The 21,331-nt window shown below is 43.4% G+C and overlaps 1 protein-coding gene across 1 annotated transcript in view; it reads left to right on the top strand.

Annotated features, from left to right (window-relative positions):
• The window catches only part of col7a1l (collagen type VII alpha 1-like), a 120,593-nt gene that overhangs the window by 7,556 nt on the left and 91,706 nt on the right, over positions 1–21,331 (top strand). Inside the window, exons 4-13 of the mRNA XM_056275913.1 lie at positions 1,398–1,491; positions 2,716–2,889; positions 3,779–3,942; positions 14,718–14,847; positions 15,898–16,014; positions 16,604–16,759; positions 17,406–17,522; positions 18,278–18,424; positions 18,769–18,888; positions 20,881–21,039. Coding sequence (XP_056131888.1) covers positions 1,398–1,491; positions 2,716–2,889; positions 3,779–3,942; positions 14,718–14,847; positions 15,898–16,014; positions 16,604–16,759; positions 17,406–17,522; positions 18,278–18,424; positions 18,769–18,888; positions 20,881–21,039 — 1,378 coding nt within the window. The remainder of the gene's footprint in view (positions 1–1,397; positions 1,492–2,715; positions 2,890–3,778; positions 3,943–14,717; positions 14,848–15,897; positions 16,015–16,603; positions 16,760–17,405; positions 17,523–18,277; positions 18,425–18,768; positions 18,889–20,880; positions 21,040–21,331) is intronic.

Here is a 21,331-nt window from a genome sequence, read left to right as displayed (position 1 = left end):
ATAAGAATGAGGATTCGGATGAGAAAGGGGATTAGGATGAGAAAGAGGATTTGGATGAGAAAGAGGATTCGGATGAGAAAGGGGATCAGGTTATAGTGGATTTTACAGTCACAGCACACACAAAAACACCAGCAATGCCAGTACATTGATGCACTGAAGCGCTCCTCTCACTACTTGTGGGATGAACTTCCAACGAACCGACTAAATTTTTCATGAAAGGTAATTTTTTTCAATTTCCCATGCAAATCAGCGTCCTTGCATTTGTGTTTGTTTTGGTGTTTGCATTAATTATGAATCCAGGTATGAGTTAAAACGTCTAAAGTCCATAGGGGTTAGGAGTTTGGAGCTTTTGCATATGAATGTTATTTATGAAGGACAGCTCATTGGGTCTTGTTAAATGTTCATTCAGATGTTGGATTTGAACCTTCACTGGTGGAGCGCAGGGGTTGGTGATCTATGGTTGTTTGGTTTATGGCACGTGTTGTGATACAGAATTAAATATTTCACGTTCATGATTTTCCCATGGCAAAAGATGTTTGTTTCTTAACCTTGGCATTACGTCCATCATGATAATCGCTTATTGATAGTGTGCTTTAATGTAGTTTATTATTACTTTTAAGTACACAAAATAAATTAGAAATATGAAAAAAGGGGGGGCCTGTGGGTAGTGTAGCAGTCTATTCCATTGCCTACCAACACAGGGATCACTGGTTCGAATCCCCGTGTTACCTCCCGCTTGGTCGGACGTCCCTACAGACACAATTGGCTGTGTCTTCAGGTGGGAAGCCGGATGTGGGTGTGTGTCCTGGTCGCTGCACTAGCGCCTCCTCTGGTCGGTCAGGGCACCTGTTCAGGGGGGGAGGGGGAACTGAGGGGAACAGCGTGATCCTCCCACGCGCTACGTCCCCCTGGCGAAACTCCTCACTGTCAGGTGGAAAGAAGCAGCTGGCGACTCCACATGTATCGGAGGAGGCATGTGGTAGTCTGCAGCCCTCCCCGGATCGGCGGATCGGCGGAGGGGTGGAGCAGCGACCGGGAAGGCTCGAAGAGTGGGGTAATTGGCCAGATACAATTGGGAGAAAAATGGAGGAAAAAAAAAAAAGAAGGAAATATGAAAAAATACACAGTAAATAACGAATCATAAAATTGTGTTTAATATTCCTACAATTGCAGGAAGACCGGAAACAAGCGTAAAGCATAAGCGCATTACTTGCCTCCCATTTGAAACGCATAACTAGCCCAACCCATCAGATTTCCAGCATAGATCGTATTTACGTCTACGTTAAGTCATAGATGATGAATGCCTGCGAGTGTCGTACTGCTATAATATATGTCATACTGCGGTACAGTGCATTGTGCGATGTGAAAATGATAATGTCTGCCCCATAACTTGATAGATCGCCGTTTTGATCACCAACGGTCGCTCCGACGACCAGGTGGAGGGGCCGGCTAAAGCAGCTGCCGACAGCGGGATTTCTCTCTTTGCAGTAGGTGAGTGTGGAAGTAAGTGATTGTGAATTCCTCACGCATCCCCACTGCAGTGCCCCTCACCGATTTTGATCCAGCTTCCCTGGCGTGGCTGGGCCGGCCGCGTGTCCGTGTGTATGCAAACACTCAAACGGCCGCTTTTGTGTGTATGAGTGTGTAGTCTGTGCAAGAACAACTGAGCAGTGATCTCAGTTCATGTGTATGTATCAAGGTACACTTAGATACTGCGTGTTGCATGGATCAATATATTTTATCTGCTCATGCATACACTACCTAATATCAGTATCATGATATTTCACCTACACAGACACACTATACTTCCCCTGGTTTGCAAGTCTCTCTTTGTCTCTCTTTTTTTTTCTCTTTCTTATGCTGTCACTGACATACATATTTTGGCACACGTACAGCCTTCACTACACCCCCCCCCCCGCTGGAAGTAGTGTAATAATTATAGCTCATTAGCTGGTGGTGGGCTAATTGCAGTGATTTTTCATCAGGATTCTCTGTCTCCCCCCCTCCTCACCCCTGACACCAAAGCCTGCTCCTCTCGTTCATCTTATCCTAAGAGAAAACCGCCTCACAACCTGTCTGCTAACGCTTGACTGACACAGCACACACACACACACACACACACACACACACACACACACACAGACTTGAAATGCATCAGGTCAAGATGGCTGACTGTAAGCGTTTGATTGAGCTTTTGTTTGTGAGTATTTTGTGTGTGTGTGTGTGTGTGTGTGTGTGTCTGATGCTATATGAGCAACATCTTTCACCTCTCCAACGCGAAGTAATCACCTGCCGCAGCTCTTTCTAATAGCCTCTGTAATTAGCACTTCATCGTGTTGTACCCCTGTTAATGATTTGTATTTTGTTGTGACAAAAGAAGACTGAGGACAAAATCCAAAGAAAAATAAATGTACAACATATAACTGACAGTGCAGTTAAACGTAAATGGATTGACTTTCCCTTGAAAAACTTGCAACCATTAGCATGTCTGTTGTACATCATCCCACAGAAATCCCTCAAAATCCACGAAAATACAAAATATTCACAAAATGACTTCATGTGGAATATTTAACTCGATGAATTATCAAGATGTTCAAAAGTGTTTGTTAAGTTGTTCTCTTAGCCATCGTGAATATGTGGTTTCAGATTTAGCTGGTTGTTGAACTCTGTTGAAATCCTGCAGTACCCTTACTGTCCCCTCGGTCTCGATGTCAGGTGTTAGGGGAGCCGACGAAGCCGAGCTCAGGAGCATCGTGGCAGAGCCGTACGAGGAGCACCTCTTGTTGGGTGCTGATTTCTCTCTCCTTGGAGTCCTCCTGCCCAAGCTCTCCCGCAGAGTGTGTTTCACGGCCTCCGAGCCGCCGCGGCCCATCAGAACCAGCCAGTCAGGTACACACGCAATGGTGATGCTTCTCACGCCACATTGGTGTCTCTTCATCAGCAATACGTGTCGGCTCACGTTTCCCCATGTTTATCATTGCAAAATTATTTCACCGTAAGGAATCAAAATGTCTGAAGTTCAGGGCGTCCGGGTAGCGTAGCGGTCTATTCCATTGTCTACCAACACGGGGATCGCCGGTTCGAATCCCCTTGTTACCTCCGGCTTGGTCGGGCGTCCCTACAGATACAATTGGCCGTTTCTGTGGATGGGAAGCCAGATGTGGGTATGTGTCCTGGTCGCTGCACTAGCTCCTCCTCTGGTCGATCAGGGCGTCTGTTTGGGGGGAGGGGGGACTGGGGGGAATAGCGTGATCCTCCCACGCGCTACACCCCCCTTGGTGAAACTCCTCACTGTCAGGTGAAAAGAAGGGGCTGGTGACTCCACATGTTTCAGAGGAGGCGTGTGGTAGTCTGCAGCCCTTCCCGGATTGACAGAGGGGGTGGAGCAGCAACCGGGACGGCTCGAAGAGTGGGGTAAATGGCCAAGTACAATTAGAGAGAAAGGGGGGGGGGAATGTCTGAAGTTCATTTCCTCTGTTCAGCCAATGATGGATCTTTCAAAACAGGGCGGCTTTGTGCCTCTGACTACTTTATTCAAATTACTCCATTACTCATGCACATGTTTTAATCAAACATGCTCATCTGACTGTCAGTTTCTTTCTCTTGCTCACTAATTTACAACCTTCGCTCTCACTTTTCTCCCATTGTCATCCTTATGTCTTCTTTTCCTTCTTTCCCGTCTTCTCTCCTTTCATCAATATCCCTGCGTATCTCTTTATCTTCTATTTGATTTGTCTTCCTTCTACCTTCCTCTTCCTCTTCTCTATGTGCTGTGCAGTGGAAGAGCCTGTGGTGGGACCCAGGGACCTGCAGGTCAGTGAGTTGGCCTACAGCTCCTTCAGACTGACGTGGAGCGAGGCCACAGGCGACGTCACCGGATACCGCCTACTGGTTACCCCGGTCAGCAGCAAGGGACATCCCCTTACCACACTGCAGCGACAGGTGAGGGAGGAGGTGTGTGTGTGTGTGTGTGTGTGTGTGTGTGTGTGTGTGTGTGTGTGTGTGTGTGTGTGTGTGTGTGTGTGTGTGTGTGTGAGAAAAGCCATTTGTGTATTGTAAAAGGCGCCAGCACTTTCAAATTTCACACCTTGATAATGCAGACTTGGGTATCACATATGGCTATATATGATTACATAACACCTCCCTCTTACAGTATACTAACATCTATCGATGTTGAGACTGCACTATCGCCTCATGGTAAACCAGCCATTGGAAGCTGCACCCAGAATATGTGGGTGGCGACAATTTGACTCGGGTTCAAATTTCAACTGTTGCGTTCATGCATAAAGTGCACTGACAGTGGCTCATACCATCAGATATTATTAAATGGTGAAGAAGGACTCAACTCTCTCCTTTTAGCTGGCATGCTCTCTCTTACCCCTTTAAATAATGACCAAGCACTGTGTCAGAGAGACAGATAATTCATTGTCCGACTTGAGGAAATGTGCTGCCACAGCCTGTACATCAAAATACAGGTTAATCACATCAGGTTATATTCTCTGCACCATTGCACTTTATCACTTCTTTTTCACCGGTACAAGTCAATCCTTGTGTATATATATTATCTGAAGATTGTAGTGTTGTAGTGTTGTTATTCTATGTTTAAGTACACTGACAGAGCCATGAAACCGGAGTCAAATTCCATGTTTGCAAACTACAAACATGTTGCAAACTACATGGCCAATAAACTTGATTCTGATTCAGAATACAAATTCACCTTCCTAAACAAATGGATATATATACTTCCATGCAGATAGGGTCAGTTACGCAGGTACTACCACATAGCAGATACAAACGCACATGACATTTGATGGGACCAGATCCCGTGAGTAAACACACACACACACACACACACACACACACACACACACACACACACACACACACACACACACACACACACACACACACACACACACACACACACAAGTGTACAACGATTATCACCGGGGTGAAACATATAATGCAGTAAATCACAGAAAGGTGAATCAGTTCATCTGGACACAACGTTTATTGAGAGAAACGTTTCATCACTCATCTAAGTGACCTCTTCAGTCTCAGCTGACTGCAGGTATCCCCACACTTATAAACGATACAGTTGCGTAACGACTGAAACCAACGATCGGTTTCATATGTAAATTCCATGAGCACTAACTAGAGCAGCGGTCGGGAACCTATGGTTCGCGAGCCATATATGGCTCTTCCGGTGACGGCATACGGCTCCCAGACAATTTTGAGTTGAAAAAAAAAATTTTTTTTTTAAAAATCAGTTTGGAAGTGATTTTAAAATACTTGTGATATTTCTTAATAATACTGTGTCATTTTAAAGTAAACAGAAATTAGTTTTGAAGATAAATTTCACGGGTCACGGGTCACCCGTGGGTCGGGTCGGGAACCAATGGCTCGCGAGCATGTCCGGGTCATTGTAAAGGTGAAGAAATCAATTTTATCAGATAGCCAGCTAGTTTATCCGCTCCAACCCTTGTAACGGAAAAGATGGCGAAAAGAAAAAAAGACGATGATTACCGTGCATTCCAGGCTGCGTGCACAGAGGACTTTGCATTTGTGGAGAGAGCAGGATCTGCGGTATGTCTAATATGCAATGATAAAATTGCATCGATGAAACGGTCAAATATAAAGCGGCACTTCGATACGCACCATGCTTCATTTGCACGGAAATCTCCAGCGGGGGCCGGCAGGGAAAGGGCATGCGAGGAGCTACAGCGGAGAGTGCAGACGAGTCAGCAGCAGCAACTACGTGTGTGGACCAAGCAAGGGGACGGGGCTTTGCGGCTGCTTTGGCAATAGTAAGGAATGGAAAGTCATTCACAGATGGCGAGTATGCCAAAACATTCATGCTTGATGTGGCCAATGAACTGTTTGATGACTTCCAGAATAAAGACAAGATAATCAAACGAATAAAAGACATGCCCCTGTCAGCAAGAACTGTGCACGATCGTAGCATCATGATGGCAAATCAAGTCGAGGAAACACAAATTAAGGACATAAACGCCGGGACATACTTTTCTCTCGCGTTAGATGAGTCAACAGACGTTAGCCATCTATCTCAGTGCAGTATAATTGCCAGGTATGCTGCAGGTGACACACTGCGTGAGGAAAGCTTGGCTGTTTTGCCAATGAAAGGGACAACAAGAGGAGAGGATTTATTCGCGTCTTTCATGGAGTTTGCTAAAGAAAAAAAACTACCGATGGATAAACTTATTTCTGTCTGTACTGATGGTGCACCCTGTATGTTGGGGAAGAACAAAGGATTTGTAGCGCTTCTCCGTGAACATGAAAAGAGAGCCATCCTAAGTTTTCATGGCATCCTGCACCAGGAGGCGCTTTGCGCTCAGACGTGTGGCCAGGAGCTTGGTGAGGTGATGTCGCTGGTCATTCGAGTGGTCAACTTTATTGTTGCCCGAGCTTTAAATGATCGCCAGTTTAAAGCTCTGTTAGAAGACGTTGGGAATCATTATCCCGGTCTGCTTTTACACAGCAACGTGCGTTGGTTGTCAAGGGGGAAGGTGCTCAGCCGTTTTGCAGCTTGCCTGAGTGAAATCCGGACTTTTCTTGAAATGAAAGGCGTCAAGCATCCTGAGCTAGACAACACTGACTGGCTCCTGCAGTTTCACTATCTCGTGGACATAACTGGCCATCTGAACCAGCTCAATGTGAAAATGCAAGGTATTGGAAATACAATCTCATCCCTTCAACAAGCAGTGTTTGCATTTGAAAGCAAGCTGGAAGTCTTTCTCAGGGACATTGAAACAGGTCGTCTTCTGCACTTTGAAAGACTGCAACAATTTAGAGATGCATGCTTAGCAAGTGACTCCACTCAACGTCTGGATCTCCAGCAGCTAGCTGGCTTTACGTCCAATCTCCTGAAGTCATTCAAAGCACGTTTTGGAGAATTTCGTGCGCGCACTGGTCTTTTCAAGTTCATCACTCATCCACATGAGTGTGCAGTGGACAAAATCGACCTGACATGCATCCCCGGGGTCTCTATCGGAGACTTTGAGCTGGAAGTTGCTGACCTGAAGGCATCAGACATGTGGATGAGTAAGTTCAAGTCACTTAATGGACAGTTGGAAAGTCTTGCGTGACAGCGAGCAGAGCTGGCGAGGGAACACAAGTGGACAGAAATGAAAAATCTTCAACTTGAAAACCAGCTGATTCTTAAAACTTGGAACGAGCTTCCTGTGACATACCACACAATGCAGCGTGTGAGTATTGCCGTATTGACCATGTTTGGCTCTACATATGCATGTGAGCAGTCATTCTCACATATGAGGAACATTAAGACCAACCTACGCTCACGTTTAACTGATGGAAGCCTCAATGCCTGCATGAAGCTCAACCTCACCACGTATGAACCAGACTACAAGGCCATCAGCAAAACCATGCAGCACCAGAAGTCGCATTAAAAGTAAGACATATTTAATTTGTTATACGCTAAAAATACTATATGGCTCTCAATGAAATATATTTAGAAATATTTGGCTTTTATGGCTCTCCCAGTCAAAAAGGTTCCTGACCCCTGAACTAGAGTTTCAATGGCCATGAGTACTATTCACAGAGGATTGGGGAATAGTTGCAATCACAGATGCAAGATGGTGATAGATGTACTCTTAGCCCCCCCATTCAGGGATGATCGTTCCCTCTTCACATAGACTTCTATGACTCCCTGTTCAAACCAGCGTTCCTCCCTATCAAGGATGTGCACATCCTCATCCTCGAAAGCATGTAGACTGTGGAGCCCTGGCCTGACGTGTTAGCTCTTCTGTGTTGTGCCGTCTTCCTGGCCAGCGTCTGTTTAGTTTCCCTGATGTACAAGTCACGGCAATCCTCCCGGCACTTCACAGTGTAAACTATATTGCTCTGTTAAGGCAGTAAGACTCAGAAAAATTGGGAAATTCTGGCTCCTCAATCCACTTTGCAGACATCATATGAGAGTTACAGATCTGAGTTGAGCTTTCTCCACGCTTTCTCTGACAACTTCAACTCTGCACATATTTAGGCAGCATTTTAAGGCGAATGATTTTCAGAAAACTACCGACTTCATGTCTTGACAGCTCTTGACAGTCCGAAAGTATAGAGTGAATTAACCTGAAAGACCCCTGAGGTTGGCAGTGGGTGTGTCAGTGTAGTTTTTACAAGAATTTGTTAGTCGACAGCCTTGCTTTGTGGGTTTTTATTAAAACTGCTCACATTTACACAGTAATCACACAAAAAACCTTGATGCCTGTAATCAAACTGTCATTCTCTGTTTATCAGACTCAAAGCACCAGACACATTAGAATAAACAGCATAATTACTATTAGCTCCAAGAAGTGGGGGATGAATGTTTGATATTGTACCTTTACTTCATCAGTGTAGCCCAGACCCATTTGTTATTAGTCAATTTGGTAATCAATTTCAATAAGTTGCAAAAGACTATTATATTTTGTAATCAGTTATACAGAAATGTTTTCTTGGGCTGCTTTGCAACATAATTTCAATATGTTTTGCTGTTATTCCATCGCACTTTTCATGTTGTCATCAAAAGGTACCAATAATACCATTGAACTATGACCAAAAAGTTTGCAGACTTTTTTAAAAAACTCAAAAAGTCCACCTAAGAGCCCATTTGAGCTAACTTTTGACACAAAACAATGAACGATATGTCAGGCTGATCAGCTGGTCAACACAACAGTATATGAAACAAGGACCTGTGATGGCCTGGCAGCCTGTCCAGGGTGTCTCCCCGCCTGCTGCCCAATGACTGCTGGGATAGGCTCCAGCATCCCCACGACCCTGACAGCAGGATAAGCGGTTTGGATAATGGATGGATGGACAATGAGACACGGTTTATTGTCAGTTTATTTATTACACGGTTTATTGTCATTACCTTTCCTAGATAGCCTTTCGTGGCACCCTAGACTGGTATCCATACACCCCAGCATCATGTGAAGCGCAAAATATAGCCTCTCCATGATGAATGACCGTCCGTGCATGGTGAAGAGCTACACCCTCCTCACGGTAATTCTGTTAACGTTGTCAGGAGACAACAGAGCAGAACACAGCAGAGCAAGAGGAGTAAACTTTGATAATAAATCCTGCTATTCCTATGGGTAGCAGTAGTTCCAGGTGCATTCATTGATAGACTAATGTTATGGACTGGGGACATTGTGGCTTTGCAGATGATCAATGCTTCTTGACAATGGAAAGGCACAAAATCTCCAGCTAGCCGAGAACCATATAACTGCATGTGGAGTAGCACCCCATGCTTTAAACACACATGCGCAACCGAAACCCTAAAGGGGCGTCCTGACGGACGACCTAAGTGAGGTGATGAGGTTATTGTCAGTTTAGCTCTGATTTTCAATCCCTACCGTACAACTTTATAATCAACTTTATTTTCTGTTTTGCTAAGTCTGTGTTTTGTTTTATGAGCTCAGCCACCAGTCTCTCTATACAGTAGCTGAGTGCCATTGCAGCTGTGGGTGCAGCTGCAGCCAATTTAGCCTCCCGAATGTAAAAGCTTAAACGACTTTGGTACATCTCCCCCTTCCTCATGCCGTCTTCCTAACTTCTCTTCTACCTAGAGAGGAGTCAATGTCATGAACAACACCACCAGGAATTTTGTAAGTGGGCCCATTGTGTGGACATGTCTTTACTTAGTCTCAGAGCAGATGGTGCAGAATGCAGAAACAACACTATGATGTGGCTTTAAGATTCAATACGAGGACTCTGCAAGCTGAGGGAGGTTCTAAGCATCAGACAGCTCTGAAAATGAGTATAATCCACCCTGGTAACTGCAATTAAACAGACCATACGCATCCAAAGGAATTGAATCAAGTGCAACTGGACTTGGTAATATCTCTCTCTCTCTCTCTCTCTCTCTCTCTCTCTCTCTCTCTCTCTCTCTCTCTCTCTCTCTCTCTCTCTCTCTCTCTCTATATATATATATATATATATTATACCAGTTTATAATATATATACATATATATATACCAAGTCCAGTTGCACTTGATTCAATTCCTTTGGATAACCATAACCTGGATGAATGAGAACATTCACAGACAGACCATACGCAGTGTTGATTCACAGTTAAACCTGGATTTCCAATTTCCTCTCCTTCACAATTACTGGCTGCTGCCTGCTCTATTTTGAAGATGTAAAATAGTTAGGAACCATATCATTTTTCCTGGGAAAGTCCTACCAGACAGTAACCGTTAAAATGAGTGACTACAAGAGCGTCCATGATTTGGATATTTGCAGTTAACTTTGACAGAAAATAACAATTAAGATGTTATTTGCATGTAAATCTCCAGGATAGCAGGCTCACAAATTAGTCTACAGTTCGCTCAACTGGACTGTGGACAATCTGCCAGCTTTCTGCTAAAACTGGGTGGAAACGACTAGAGAGTTAAAAAAGCACTGCATGGCAGAACCGAATTAGGGCGGTCCTTCATATTTGGGGCGGGGACCTTCAGAAGTCGCTTGCTTGGGAATGCGCGTCAGAGGATGTCTCAGGTAGTCGCTAAAGAAAACTCCTTCAAAGTTCGTTGACGTTTGTCGCATTTGCGGTGAAATATATTCATCGGTTGAAAACAAATACAACCAAACATGCTAACGTTGCTCGGGACATCCATTTTCAATGTTGTAGAAAAAAGCTCTCGCCGTGTCACAAAAGTGATTCGCTGTTGAGGAATCCGTCGTCCGATTCGCGCTTTCCGCCATCTTGCGCCGCCGCCATTACTTCTGGGGCAAGTCGCAGTGAGTCAGTGTCTGCCGCTGACAGTGACAGCAGCATGGGTAGCTGGATCGACGACGTTAGGCAGTGGTCCCAGTTACTAATGAAGGTACCTTGTATGGATGGCGAAAATAACATTATTCAAATTTTACATAGTAGTTTGACAGTGGTTACAATAGCCAGAAGTAGAGAAGGATTAATAGAGAAAAAATGGCCCACTTAACCATCCGCCACATTTCAAGTGATGAAGTGCTGTGTAATAGACTAGGCTACTAGCTGTAGGCTACTAGCTAGCTGGCATAATCAGTCAAGAGTTGTATTTTAATTATTACAGACCAGTTACATTAGTAAAATTTTAAAAATATGAATTCCTGTTCTTTTATTGGTATTCAAGATTATTTCATTATAATTAATTATAATTATGAATAACGTAATTAATAGCCTGGCATGTGATGAGCAACAAAATGCCAACTACAGGTCACTCATACGGGGTCAAAATTACACAAGGCCCAGGTGGGTTGGCCAAATATTGCTCACTTTACCAGATTATGAACACATCATTCTGAAAGGACCTGTCTGGTAAACAGAGTCTTTTAACAACTATCATAATGTTGAATTAAGCCTGCAGAGGAGGCATGGCAAAGCTGTAGGTGTTAGCTGTGTATGGCCAACAGAGGGAAGTGCTGCAGTCATAACTGCAGCACTATTTTACAAGGTGAAAGATGCTGTGACCCAAGGTTTCACAGGCATGGCCTGCACTGACAAAGTGTGCCTGGAACCAATCTACCTGGAAAATTTAGTGCCAGACACAGTTGAAAACATTCAAGGGCCAGACCATGGACCTAGTAAAAGTATGAAAGTTACAGCTACAGTATGTGAGACAAATGCAGATGTCATTCCACACTTTTAATCCCCTGAGGTTAGCTATGATTTGATTTGATTTATTTTTATTTTGAACATGTAAAAAAAGTAAAAGACAACAAAAAATATTAAAAAAAACAAACAGTTGATGATATTAAATTGAAATGAACAATACCTGGAACTATTTTACATGTGTTTACTGCACAGCCACAGAAAAATGCAAATATTAATTAACTTACTAAAGATGATGCACAATGTGCTGAATACACATGTAAAATCTGCAATGTAGTTTTTGAAAGATGGAAACGATGAGAGAGAGAAAATAAAAACAAACACAAAGAGCCAGAATTGTCAATTTTGGCTAGACCAGGGAAAAATTGGAATAACCAGTAGTGAGGCATCTGAAGTGCCAAAAAAAGCAGATCCAAGAAACTGAGTGGAAAGAAAACTGAAATGCAAGTTTGTTGGAAGCACAACCACTAGGTAGGATCAAACATCTGACCCTTTGGCTGGATTTTTTTTTTTTTTTTTGGCGGGGGGGTTCTCCTTTTTCTCCCCAGTTGTACTTGGCCAATTACCCTACACTTCCGAGCCATCCCGGTGGCTGTTCCACCCCCTCTGCCAATCTGGGGTCGGCTGCAGACTACCACATGCCTCCTCCGATACATGTGGAGTCGCCAGCCACTTCTTCTCACCTGTCAGTGAGGAGTTCTGCCAGGGGGATGTAGCGCGTGGTGGAAGGATCACACTGTTCCCCCAGTTCCCCCCCGAACAGGCGCCCCGACCGACCAGAGGAGGCGCTGGTGCAGCGACCAGGACACAAACCCACATCTGGCTTCCCACCCGCAGACATGGCCATGGTGTCTGTAGGGGCGCCCGACTAAACCAGAGGTAACACGGGGATTCGAACAGGCGATCCCCGTGTTGGTAGGCAATGGAATAGACTGCTACACTACCTGGACGCCTTGGAAAATGTTTTGAGGAGACCACAGGGCAAACAGTGGAGACTTCAAGTTCAGCACATGATGTGTTGGCTATTGAAGGATCAAGACATCTTCTCTAGGGAGGGGGGAGCTCTACCAGATGATTATCCCTGAGGAAAAACAGAAAGAAAAAAAATCACTTTCAAACAGGGTAAGACAACATATTTAAACCAAAAACAATGTGAAACTGAGAATTTGGACAGCATTTTAATTAGAATCTCATGCTAAATTGTAAGAGTCATGGAGGCAATGACTTAAAGCTATGGTAACTCCAGGAAAAATGGAATCAAACTTACATGATGTCCATACCCCATATGCAATTCAGGGTTTGGGTGTTCTTTCATTGGTTTACCATCCTGGAAGTGTATTCCACACACCTTGAGAGTGGTAAAGAATGAGGATGAGTAGCAAATACCCCATAACTCACAAAATATTGTTCATTATATTACTGTAATTTGTGTTTCATGTCATAGAAATTGCTTTGCACCAATCAACTTAAAACCCACTCTTGAAAATGCCGCCTGAATCTTCTTGATACCACACAGCAATATGAAATGGAATAATAACCCTTAATTCCAAACAAGTTAAGAAATAATATTATGCTTTTGTAAAGGTTGTCGATTTTCTAAATTAACTCAAGCTAATTGATGAAAAAACTTGGGCATGAAATATAGACTTTATTGACTGCCTGCCAAATAACAGTTAAGTTTTCCATGGTTGAAAAAATCACTACTACTAAACAAACAGAGGGCTGCCAGACACCATTGTACATGTTCTGTTTGTGATGTTTTTGTGGTCATTAGGTTTCCCTAGTTAGAGCAACTAAAGTTACATTTCACAATATTGCCACAGTTAGTAGATTGAGTTAATTTATTCTGTGCGACCACCACAGCCCCTGGATGTCTCATTAGCCCACTTAGGTTAGCTAGCTAAGCAGTCTTTTATTTTGCTGACGTTAATTGTTTCACCATGTTAGGCTTGGCAGCTGCATGCTAGTCATTGTGAGATGAATAGAGATTGACTACTGTTAACCAAACTCTACCATGCTGTTATCGGGAACAAAGTCCTTTCTGTTAATGTTCTTTTTCTCTCCCCAATTGTATCCAACCAATTACCCCACTCTTTCGAGCCATCTCGGTCACTGCTCCACTCCCTCTGCTGATCTGAGGAGGGCTGCAGACTACCACATGCCTCCTCTGAATCATGTGGAGTCGCCAGCTTCTTTTCACCTGACAGTGAGGAGTTTCACCAGGGGGATGTAGTGCGTGGGAGGATCACTTTATTCCCCCCAGTTCCCCCTCCCCACCAAACAGGCGCCCCGACTAACCAGAGGAGGCACTAGTGCAGCGACCAGGACACATACCCACATCTGGCTTCCCACCTACAGACATGGCCAGTTGTGTCTGTAGGGACGCCTGACCAAGCTGGAGGTAACACGGGGATTTGAACCAGGGATCCCCGTGTTGGTAGGCAACAGAATAGACCACCATGCCACCCAGACGCACCTTTCTGTGAATATTCTTTATCCACTTCTGGCGAATCTCTTTGTCCCCTGCACGCCCAGGGAATCTATGTAAAGAATATGTTCTCAGACGGGGTCACTCTTCATGAAGTAAAGGCTTGTGTGTTTCACATTCAGTTTATTTTCAAAAGTTTGTTTGTCACTGCTGTTGGAGCAGCTGAGAACTGCACAGGTTCTTCCCGATCTCCTAGACATCATTGTCAAAAGTAATGTTACATAAAAAGTAAAGGTAAAAATAGAAAATTGTACACTTCTTATGAAAGGTTGCATTGACACATGCGCATATTGTAGGGAGATGCCACTGCAGTAATGGTGACTTGTTTACTTGCGGTACTTTCCCGGATTCGTGTATATCTCCAGTTTGTTTCACTATGGAGCAGGGTGTGAGAATGTGGTTGGAGGAGCATCATTTCCGGTAAGGTGTGCCCTAGATTTCCAAAGCAGTAGCTGTAGGGTTGTTAGTGGTTGTTCTCGCCACTGTTGTAGCAACTATCTTGCATTTAGAAGTCCCCAGACATTGGTGGATGGAATTCACCAGTTGTATGGTATTGTGAAACTACCAGGATAGTACCTTTAAGCCCTTCTTTCTCTACTGTCTGTGTGAATGTGACAGATTGATCTGAAGGGAGATGTGAACACAGCACTGGTGACTGACTTGACTCCTAAAACGGACTATTCCCTCACCGTCTATGCCATCCATCCCAACCTCATAGGAGACTCTGCTACAGTCACCATCCAGACATGTGAGTTCCACAGACACATGCACACACACACACACACACACACACACACACACACACACACACACATACACCCCAGGTGCAGCAGCTGCCTACTGCTGCTATACAATAGGATGAGTTGAATGCAGAAAACGAATTTCATGTAACTGTACAATGACAAAATAAAGTGGCTTTCATTTCACATATGCATGTATATGAATGTAAAAATGCAGATGTACACAGACACTAGCGGGCGGCATGGTGGCCCAGTGGTTAGTGCTGTCGCCTACAGCAAGAAGGTCCTGGGTCCGAACCCCAGGGTTGTCCAACCTTAGGGTCATCCCAGCTCATCCTCTGTGTGGAGTTTGCATGTTCTCCTCGTGTCTGCGGTGGGTTTTCTCCGGGGGCTCCGGTTTCCCCCACCATCAAAAAGACATGCATGTTAGGGTTAATACTCCTCTCTGTGCCCCTGACCGAGGCATGGCAAGACGAACTGGAGTTGGTCCCCGGGGCTGCATGGCGGCTGCCCACTGCTCCTAGCTACACAGCTAGGATGGGTTAAATGCAGAGAATAATTTCCCCACGGGGATTAATAAAGTATATCATTAAAGTATATCAATGGACACATATATACATTGATCATTGTTTTCGGTCATTGTGCCACTGTATTATCTATAAGGTTGGGGATACCTGCAGTCAGTTGAGACTGAAGAGGTCACTTAGATGAGTGATGAAACGTTTCCCTCTCAATAAGCGTTGTGTCCGGATGAACTGATTCAACTTTCTGTGATTTTCTTACCTGGATTATTGAGCATGCATAAAGACATACACTGATGTTTGTAGTTATGAAAGCGCGATATCGTTTGCATCAATAAATCTACGTGTAAAATATGTATGTGTACTAACTCACACAAACGGTTAAGTGCATAAATACAGCTATATACACGTGTACACACATACGCGCTCACACATTTAATTCAGATCAGTTGCATAGATACACACTGAAGTCCATCCTCTTGAAATTTCACTGTTATCTCCCTCCGCTTCACTAAAGCATATCTTCCTTTGTTTTAGCTCCGTTGCCTCAGGTGTCAAACTTCCGGGTCATTGAGGAAGGATTGTTCTCTTTTCGACTAGCCTGGACTCCTCCTTTAGGGAAGCTTAACGGATTCAAGATCTTCATTCCTAGATGTATGTAAACATCCTCCAATACAATTAATTTGACAAGAAGATGGAGTGTAGGCCACTTTTAATATCAGGGATTTATGGTGACATATGACAGGAAGCGTTTCAAAGTATTAAAATCAGTTATAAAAATCATTGCTTATATAAAGGTAAACCTGTTTTATTGAAAGTATTACCAATTATGAATTAGTTTTATTGTTATTGATACTGTCTTGAGTCATTTGACTGCAGAACAGTTAACTTTCTTTTTCCAAATTAAATACATTATATTGTACTGAATGCAAACTTGTCACAAATGTAGAACTTTACATGATTCATAATGATTGATGTAATAATAATAATTCATAATGATTAATGTAATGATATAATGATAATAATTGATGTAACAATAATAATGATGATGATGTCATAATAATAAATAACAATTTACATAAATGATGTAAATCATATAAATCATGATTTACATGATTTATATGATTTACATACAAACTTTACATGATTCTGGTTTACCCCTATGATGCCCAGTACAAGTAAAACAAATGCAACGAGTATTAGTCGATTTTGACTCTTTGTGATTTATGTATGTGAACTGCAGCCAATAGACCTGGATTTACTTATGAGCAGCTGCTTCCTGGCGATGCCTCCTCCCATGTGATTGACAGCCTGGAGGAGGATAAGAAATACACGATCAGCATATATGCCATCTACCCCGAGGGTCCAAGTGAAGCGGTTTCTATAGTAGGCAAAACACGTACGTTTGTTTGCTATTGTTTGTCTATCTATTTCATGTCTGGACTGCTGGGCACAGTGTATCAAAGAAATCCAGAGCCATATTATATAATACGGCTCTTGAAAATCATCAAAGGACAACACGTCCAAACAGGCATCTGTCCATATGAGGGCAGCATTGCTCAAGGGAAAAAGTCATGCTTCTGCTTTTTGTTTATTGTTTTATTCCATAATAAACCTACAGCCTGTCTCCAATAAATAGTATGCTATGCAATATGCTATGTAATTTTAGAAATGTCATTAAAAACATGATGTGTATTGTTTTGCGCCTTTTATTAGTATAGGGTTTATCTATTGACTGACATTTCTTTTTGTTATTAACTTACTGCACAGTTTGCCAGGTCTTTGACAAATGTCAGACTTTCAGACTGAGTTGACTGAATAATGCGTCATGCTCCTAACTGCTGTTAAGCTGTTATTTCATCAGAGTTGATATTCATCGGAAAAGTCAATCAATGAAATTAAATGAGAAAAAGATAAATTGTGTATACATACGTGTGTGTGTGTGTGTGTGTGTGTGTGTGTGTGTGTGTGTGTGTGTGTGTGTGTGTGTGTGTGTGTGTGTGTGTGTGTGTGTGTGTGTGTGTGTGTGTGTGTACGTTTCACAGTGAAGCTTGTACCAGTTGAACAGCTGCTGGTTCAGAATGCAACTACAGACACAGTCCAGGCGAGGTGGGCATCGGTTAGGGGTGCTACCGGGTACCGCTTGACGTGGGGCTCTCCAGGTATTTTTACAAGGGTCCAAATAGTGGAAGAAAATTTACTTAACATGCTAAGTACTATTTAATAAAATCTCCCCCTTTGTTTTTTTTTTTTTTTGGCCTCAAATATGTCAAAAAGATAGTGTAAATCAACTGTCTTCTCTTGATGTCACAAAGGCAAAATCAAGCTAAAGTCCTGTTTATGAATAACGGTACAAATATTTGTTATTGTGATTTCAACTTTATGGGAGGGCTTTTAGTGAGTAGTATCACACAGATATATTCCTGGAAAACAAGGTATTTAAAAAAAAGATAAACTAATACTACTTCGAGACTGTCAATATCTAGCTATTGATCTATATCTCCCCAATTGTCCCCCGCCAATTAACACACTCTTCCAAGCTCTCCCGGTCACTGCTCCACCTCCTCTGCCAATTCGGGGAGGGCTGCAGACTACCACATGCCTCCTCCGATACATGTGGAATCGCCAGCCACTTCTTTTCACCTGACAGTGAAAAGACATCCCAGGGGGATGTAGCACGTGGGAGGATCATGCTATTCCCCCCAGTTCCCCCTCCCCCCTTAACAGGTGCCCCAACCAACCAGAGGAGGTGCTAGTGTAGCGACCAAGAAGAATAGACTGCCACGCTATCCAGATGCCTCTCGATCTATCTTATCTGTCTGTCTAATCTGAGTCATACCCTGAAGGTCTGTCAAGTTTTCAAATATTTTCAGGGGTTGTTATTGTCTCTAAGGTTATGCCTCTCTCTTTTGCTTAGATGGCCACATAGAGAATGTAAACCTCGGGGAGACCTATAACTTCTACATGATCCAGGGCCTCCATCCAGGTTCTGAATACACCATCACCATTAATCCCATTTTTGTGGACATTGAGGGTCCAGTCACCGCCGCCAGGGCCAAGACATGTGGGTAGAATCTACGTAGTCTCAACCTTTGGCATCATATCATGGTACTTCTGCCAAAGTGTCAGTATAGGACGCACAAGGTAACGGTGGGGGTTCCATAGACTCCAGTGTTAAGATATATGAATGTTAATGACATACAGATTAGGTAGTGGTTAACCCAGGACGTCCGTACGGATGTGGAAGGGTACCTTGTCCCTTTGTACGTCATAGATTGACGCTTTGGAAAAAGTGTGGATGTACGATGCAAAAGATAAGAATGGGCTCATAAAGTACACTTCAGAAAGCAAAAATATAAAATCCTACCTTTTTCTTCAATCCTCCAACTCCTGCTCTCTCTCTCTCAGTGGAGAGCAGTGCAGTTCAGATTCTGAAGGTGTCTGCTGTGAGCACCAACAGCGCTGTCATTTCATGGAACAAAGTCCCTGGGGCCACTGGCTACAGATTGGCTTGGGGGCCAACACCAGGTATTAACACATTCTCTCACTCTCGCTCCTTCTCTCTCTCTCTCTTTTTCTCCTCTCTCTCTGTTGTTGTTCCTCGCACTCTCCCTCTTTTTCATCTCACGATTCTTATCAACACAAATATGCACATGCACTGGCAATTACAATCGTATACTCTTAATCAGAATGAAATTTATCAAGTTTATTGGTCATGTGGGTTTGCACACATGGAATTTTACTCCGGTTTTGTGGCTCTCACAGGGAAGCTAATGAAGCTCTATGCTTGTAAAATTCCCTTTATGGCCTCTGCCCAAAAACAGAGATATCACACAAAGGGACACATGCAGTGAATACATATATGCACACAGACATTTACCCAATTATAACATCTTTCAGTGATGAGATCTAGTCCATCCGCTGTTATGGTGATGAATCATAGGCTCTCATGTAGAGTATCTATTCTTTGTAAGATTCTCAGAAGATGTCATCAAGATTCATGACATCATCCGCCACCCAAGTTAATGGGTGGACATTTGCTTGTGTGTATTTGTGTGCATGTGATTGTATATGTGTGTGTGCGTGCACGCGCCCTGGATTTTTATTTGACGTTAACAGTGTCTTACTTAGCATCAGGCAGACTCAAGGAGCTTTTGAAATGCCACTGTTTTTGCAATGGACACACCCTCTCTATCAGTCTGGAAGGTGATGTGACAGGCACTCTGCACTCAAACCTCTGATGAAAGACAAATAGTGGGAGAAGAAGGGAGATCGCTTTCTGCTTTAATTAGAGGATGGCCCTCTGTAGTTGAAATAGAGTTGACAAGAAGGGGGGGGGGGATAATCGAGAAAGAGAGAGAGAAGGATGGATTGATCAGAGCCAGATGTAAGATCAGGGCTTGGGTTGATTTTTCTTTAATGTTGAAAGAGTTGAAATAGTACGTAAGTCTTTTGCTGCAAGTAATGGTTGATACCTAAATTGGTTGTCTTTAAAAGGAACTGAAAATATTGTGATCAATTGTGTTTGAACTGATGAAATTCAAAACCAGGAAGGTCCATAGGTGGGAATGAATGTCAACTGCCTCTTCTTTGAATGAGTCAGACAGTTGTATCCCAATTACACTGTCCACGGTGAACCGTTATTGGGAGCCTCAGAGTATTTCATTTCAACTGGAACAGTAGGCGGCTACAACCAACAATGCAGAACAAAGTTTTACCTTGTCCTAGCATTTAAGTGAATCTAGCATATGATTCAATTTAATGAATGTAATCTAGGAATTTGAGGTTATCGTACAGCAAACCTCATTACCCATCACTTGAGAAAATTGTTTTATGAAGCACGTCGTAAAATATGTGCACATGGTTTTGTAACGAGTATGATTTAGATTCATTCAGTGGTGTGAAAACTACTATCAATATACCTGACACACATTCTTTTGCCATTATAATTTGCTATAAAAATGACAGTTATGTTATACGGTGGGTGGCACAGTGGGGTGGTATGGTGGCGCAGTGGTTAGCGCGGTCGCCTCAAAGCAAGAAGGTCCTGGGTTCAAGCCCTGGGGTAGTCCAACCTTGGGGGTCGTCCCGGGTCGTCATCTGTGTGGAGTTTGCATGTTCTCCCCATGTCTGCGTGGGTTTCCTCCGGGTGCTCCGGTTTCCTCCCACAGTCCAAAGACATGCGGGTCAGGTGTGTGTGTGTGTGTGTGTGTGTGTGTGTGGGGGGGGGGGGTGTCTCCCTGCCTGCTGCCCAATGACTGCTGGATAGGCTCCAGCATCCCCATGGTCCCGAGAGCAGGATAAGTGGTTTGGATAATGGATGGATGGATGTTATACGGTGAAAGGGCTGTACCTACAGTCATAGCTATCATATTCGTACCACCTCAAGTTGCTTGACAAACTTCAGAAAACCAAGAAGTTATGAAACAATGTAAAGAAAAAGTGGGGAGTCAGGGTGAGGTTGGGGGTAGTCCTGTAATTTGCTGCTACTGTGTTGTAAATATTTAAAAACATTTGCAGAGTTTGTCGGTCGGGACCGACCCAGGCAACTGGCTCTCAATGGCAGCACCACAGTGTACCAGCTGAAGAACGTCATCCATGACACCGAGTATGTTCTGTCTCTCTACGTGTTGTTTGGATCCATTGTGGGGCCTGGTATCACCGCTACCTTCCGTACATGTGAGTATCTGCACTCTTTCTACACACCAGCTGAAACTTTTGACTCTGCTCCATTTATAATTTACAGAACATTATGTGATAGTTTAAAGTTAAATGTTAGGGTTTCTTTTGATGTCTACTGTACTAAATGCCAAAAAAAAAATCATAATTTTAAGCATCCCTTTATTGGTCTATTGTCTAGTAAATACTGTTACAGTAAAGATAATCTATACATAATTTTTCTGTGCTTTGTAGTGAAGGCAGTTTGAAGTGCCCTGGTGGCACTTGCGGCTCAGACACATGCTATATAATT

The sequence above is a fragment of the Lampris incognitus genome, chromosome 3 (genome assembly GCF_029633865.1).
Source record: "Lampris incognitus isolate fLamInc1 chromosome 3, fLamInc1.hap2, whole genome shotgun sequence".
NCBI classification, from domain to species: Eukaryota; Metazoa; Chordata; class Actinopteri; order Lampriformes; family Lampridae; genus Lampris; species Lampris incognitus.
Note: the sequence above shows the minus strand (reverse complement) of the source record. Positions and strands in the feature narration are given on the sequence as shown.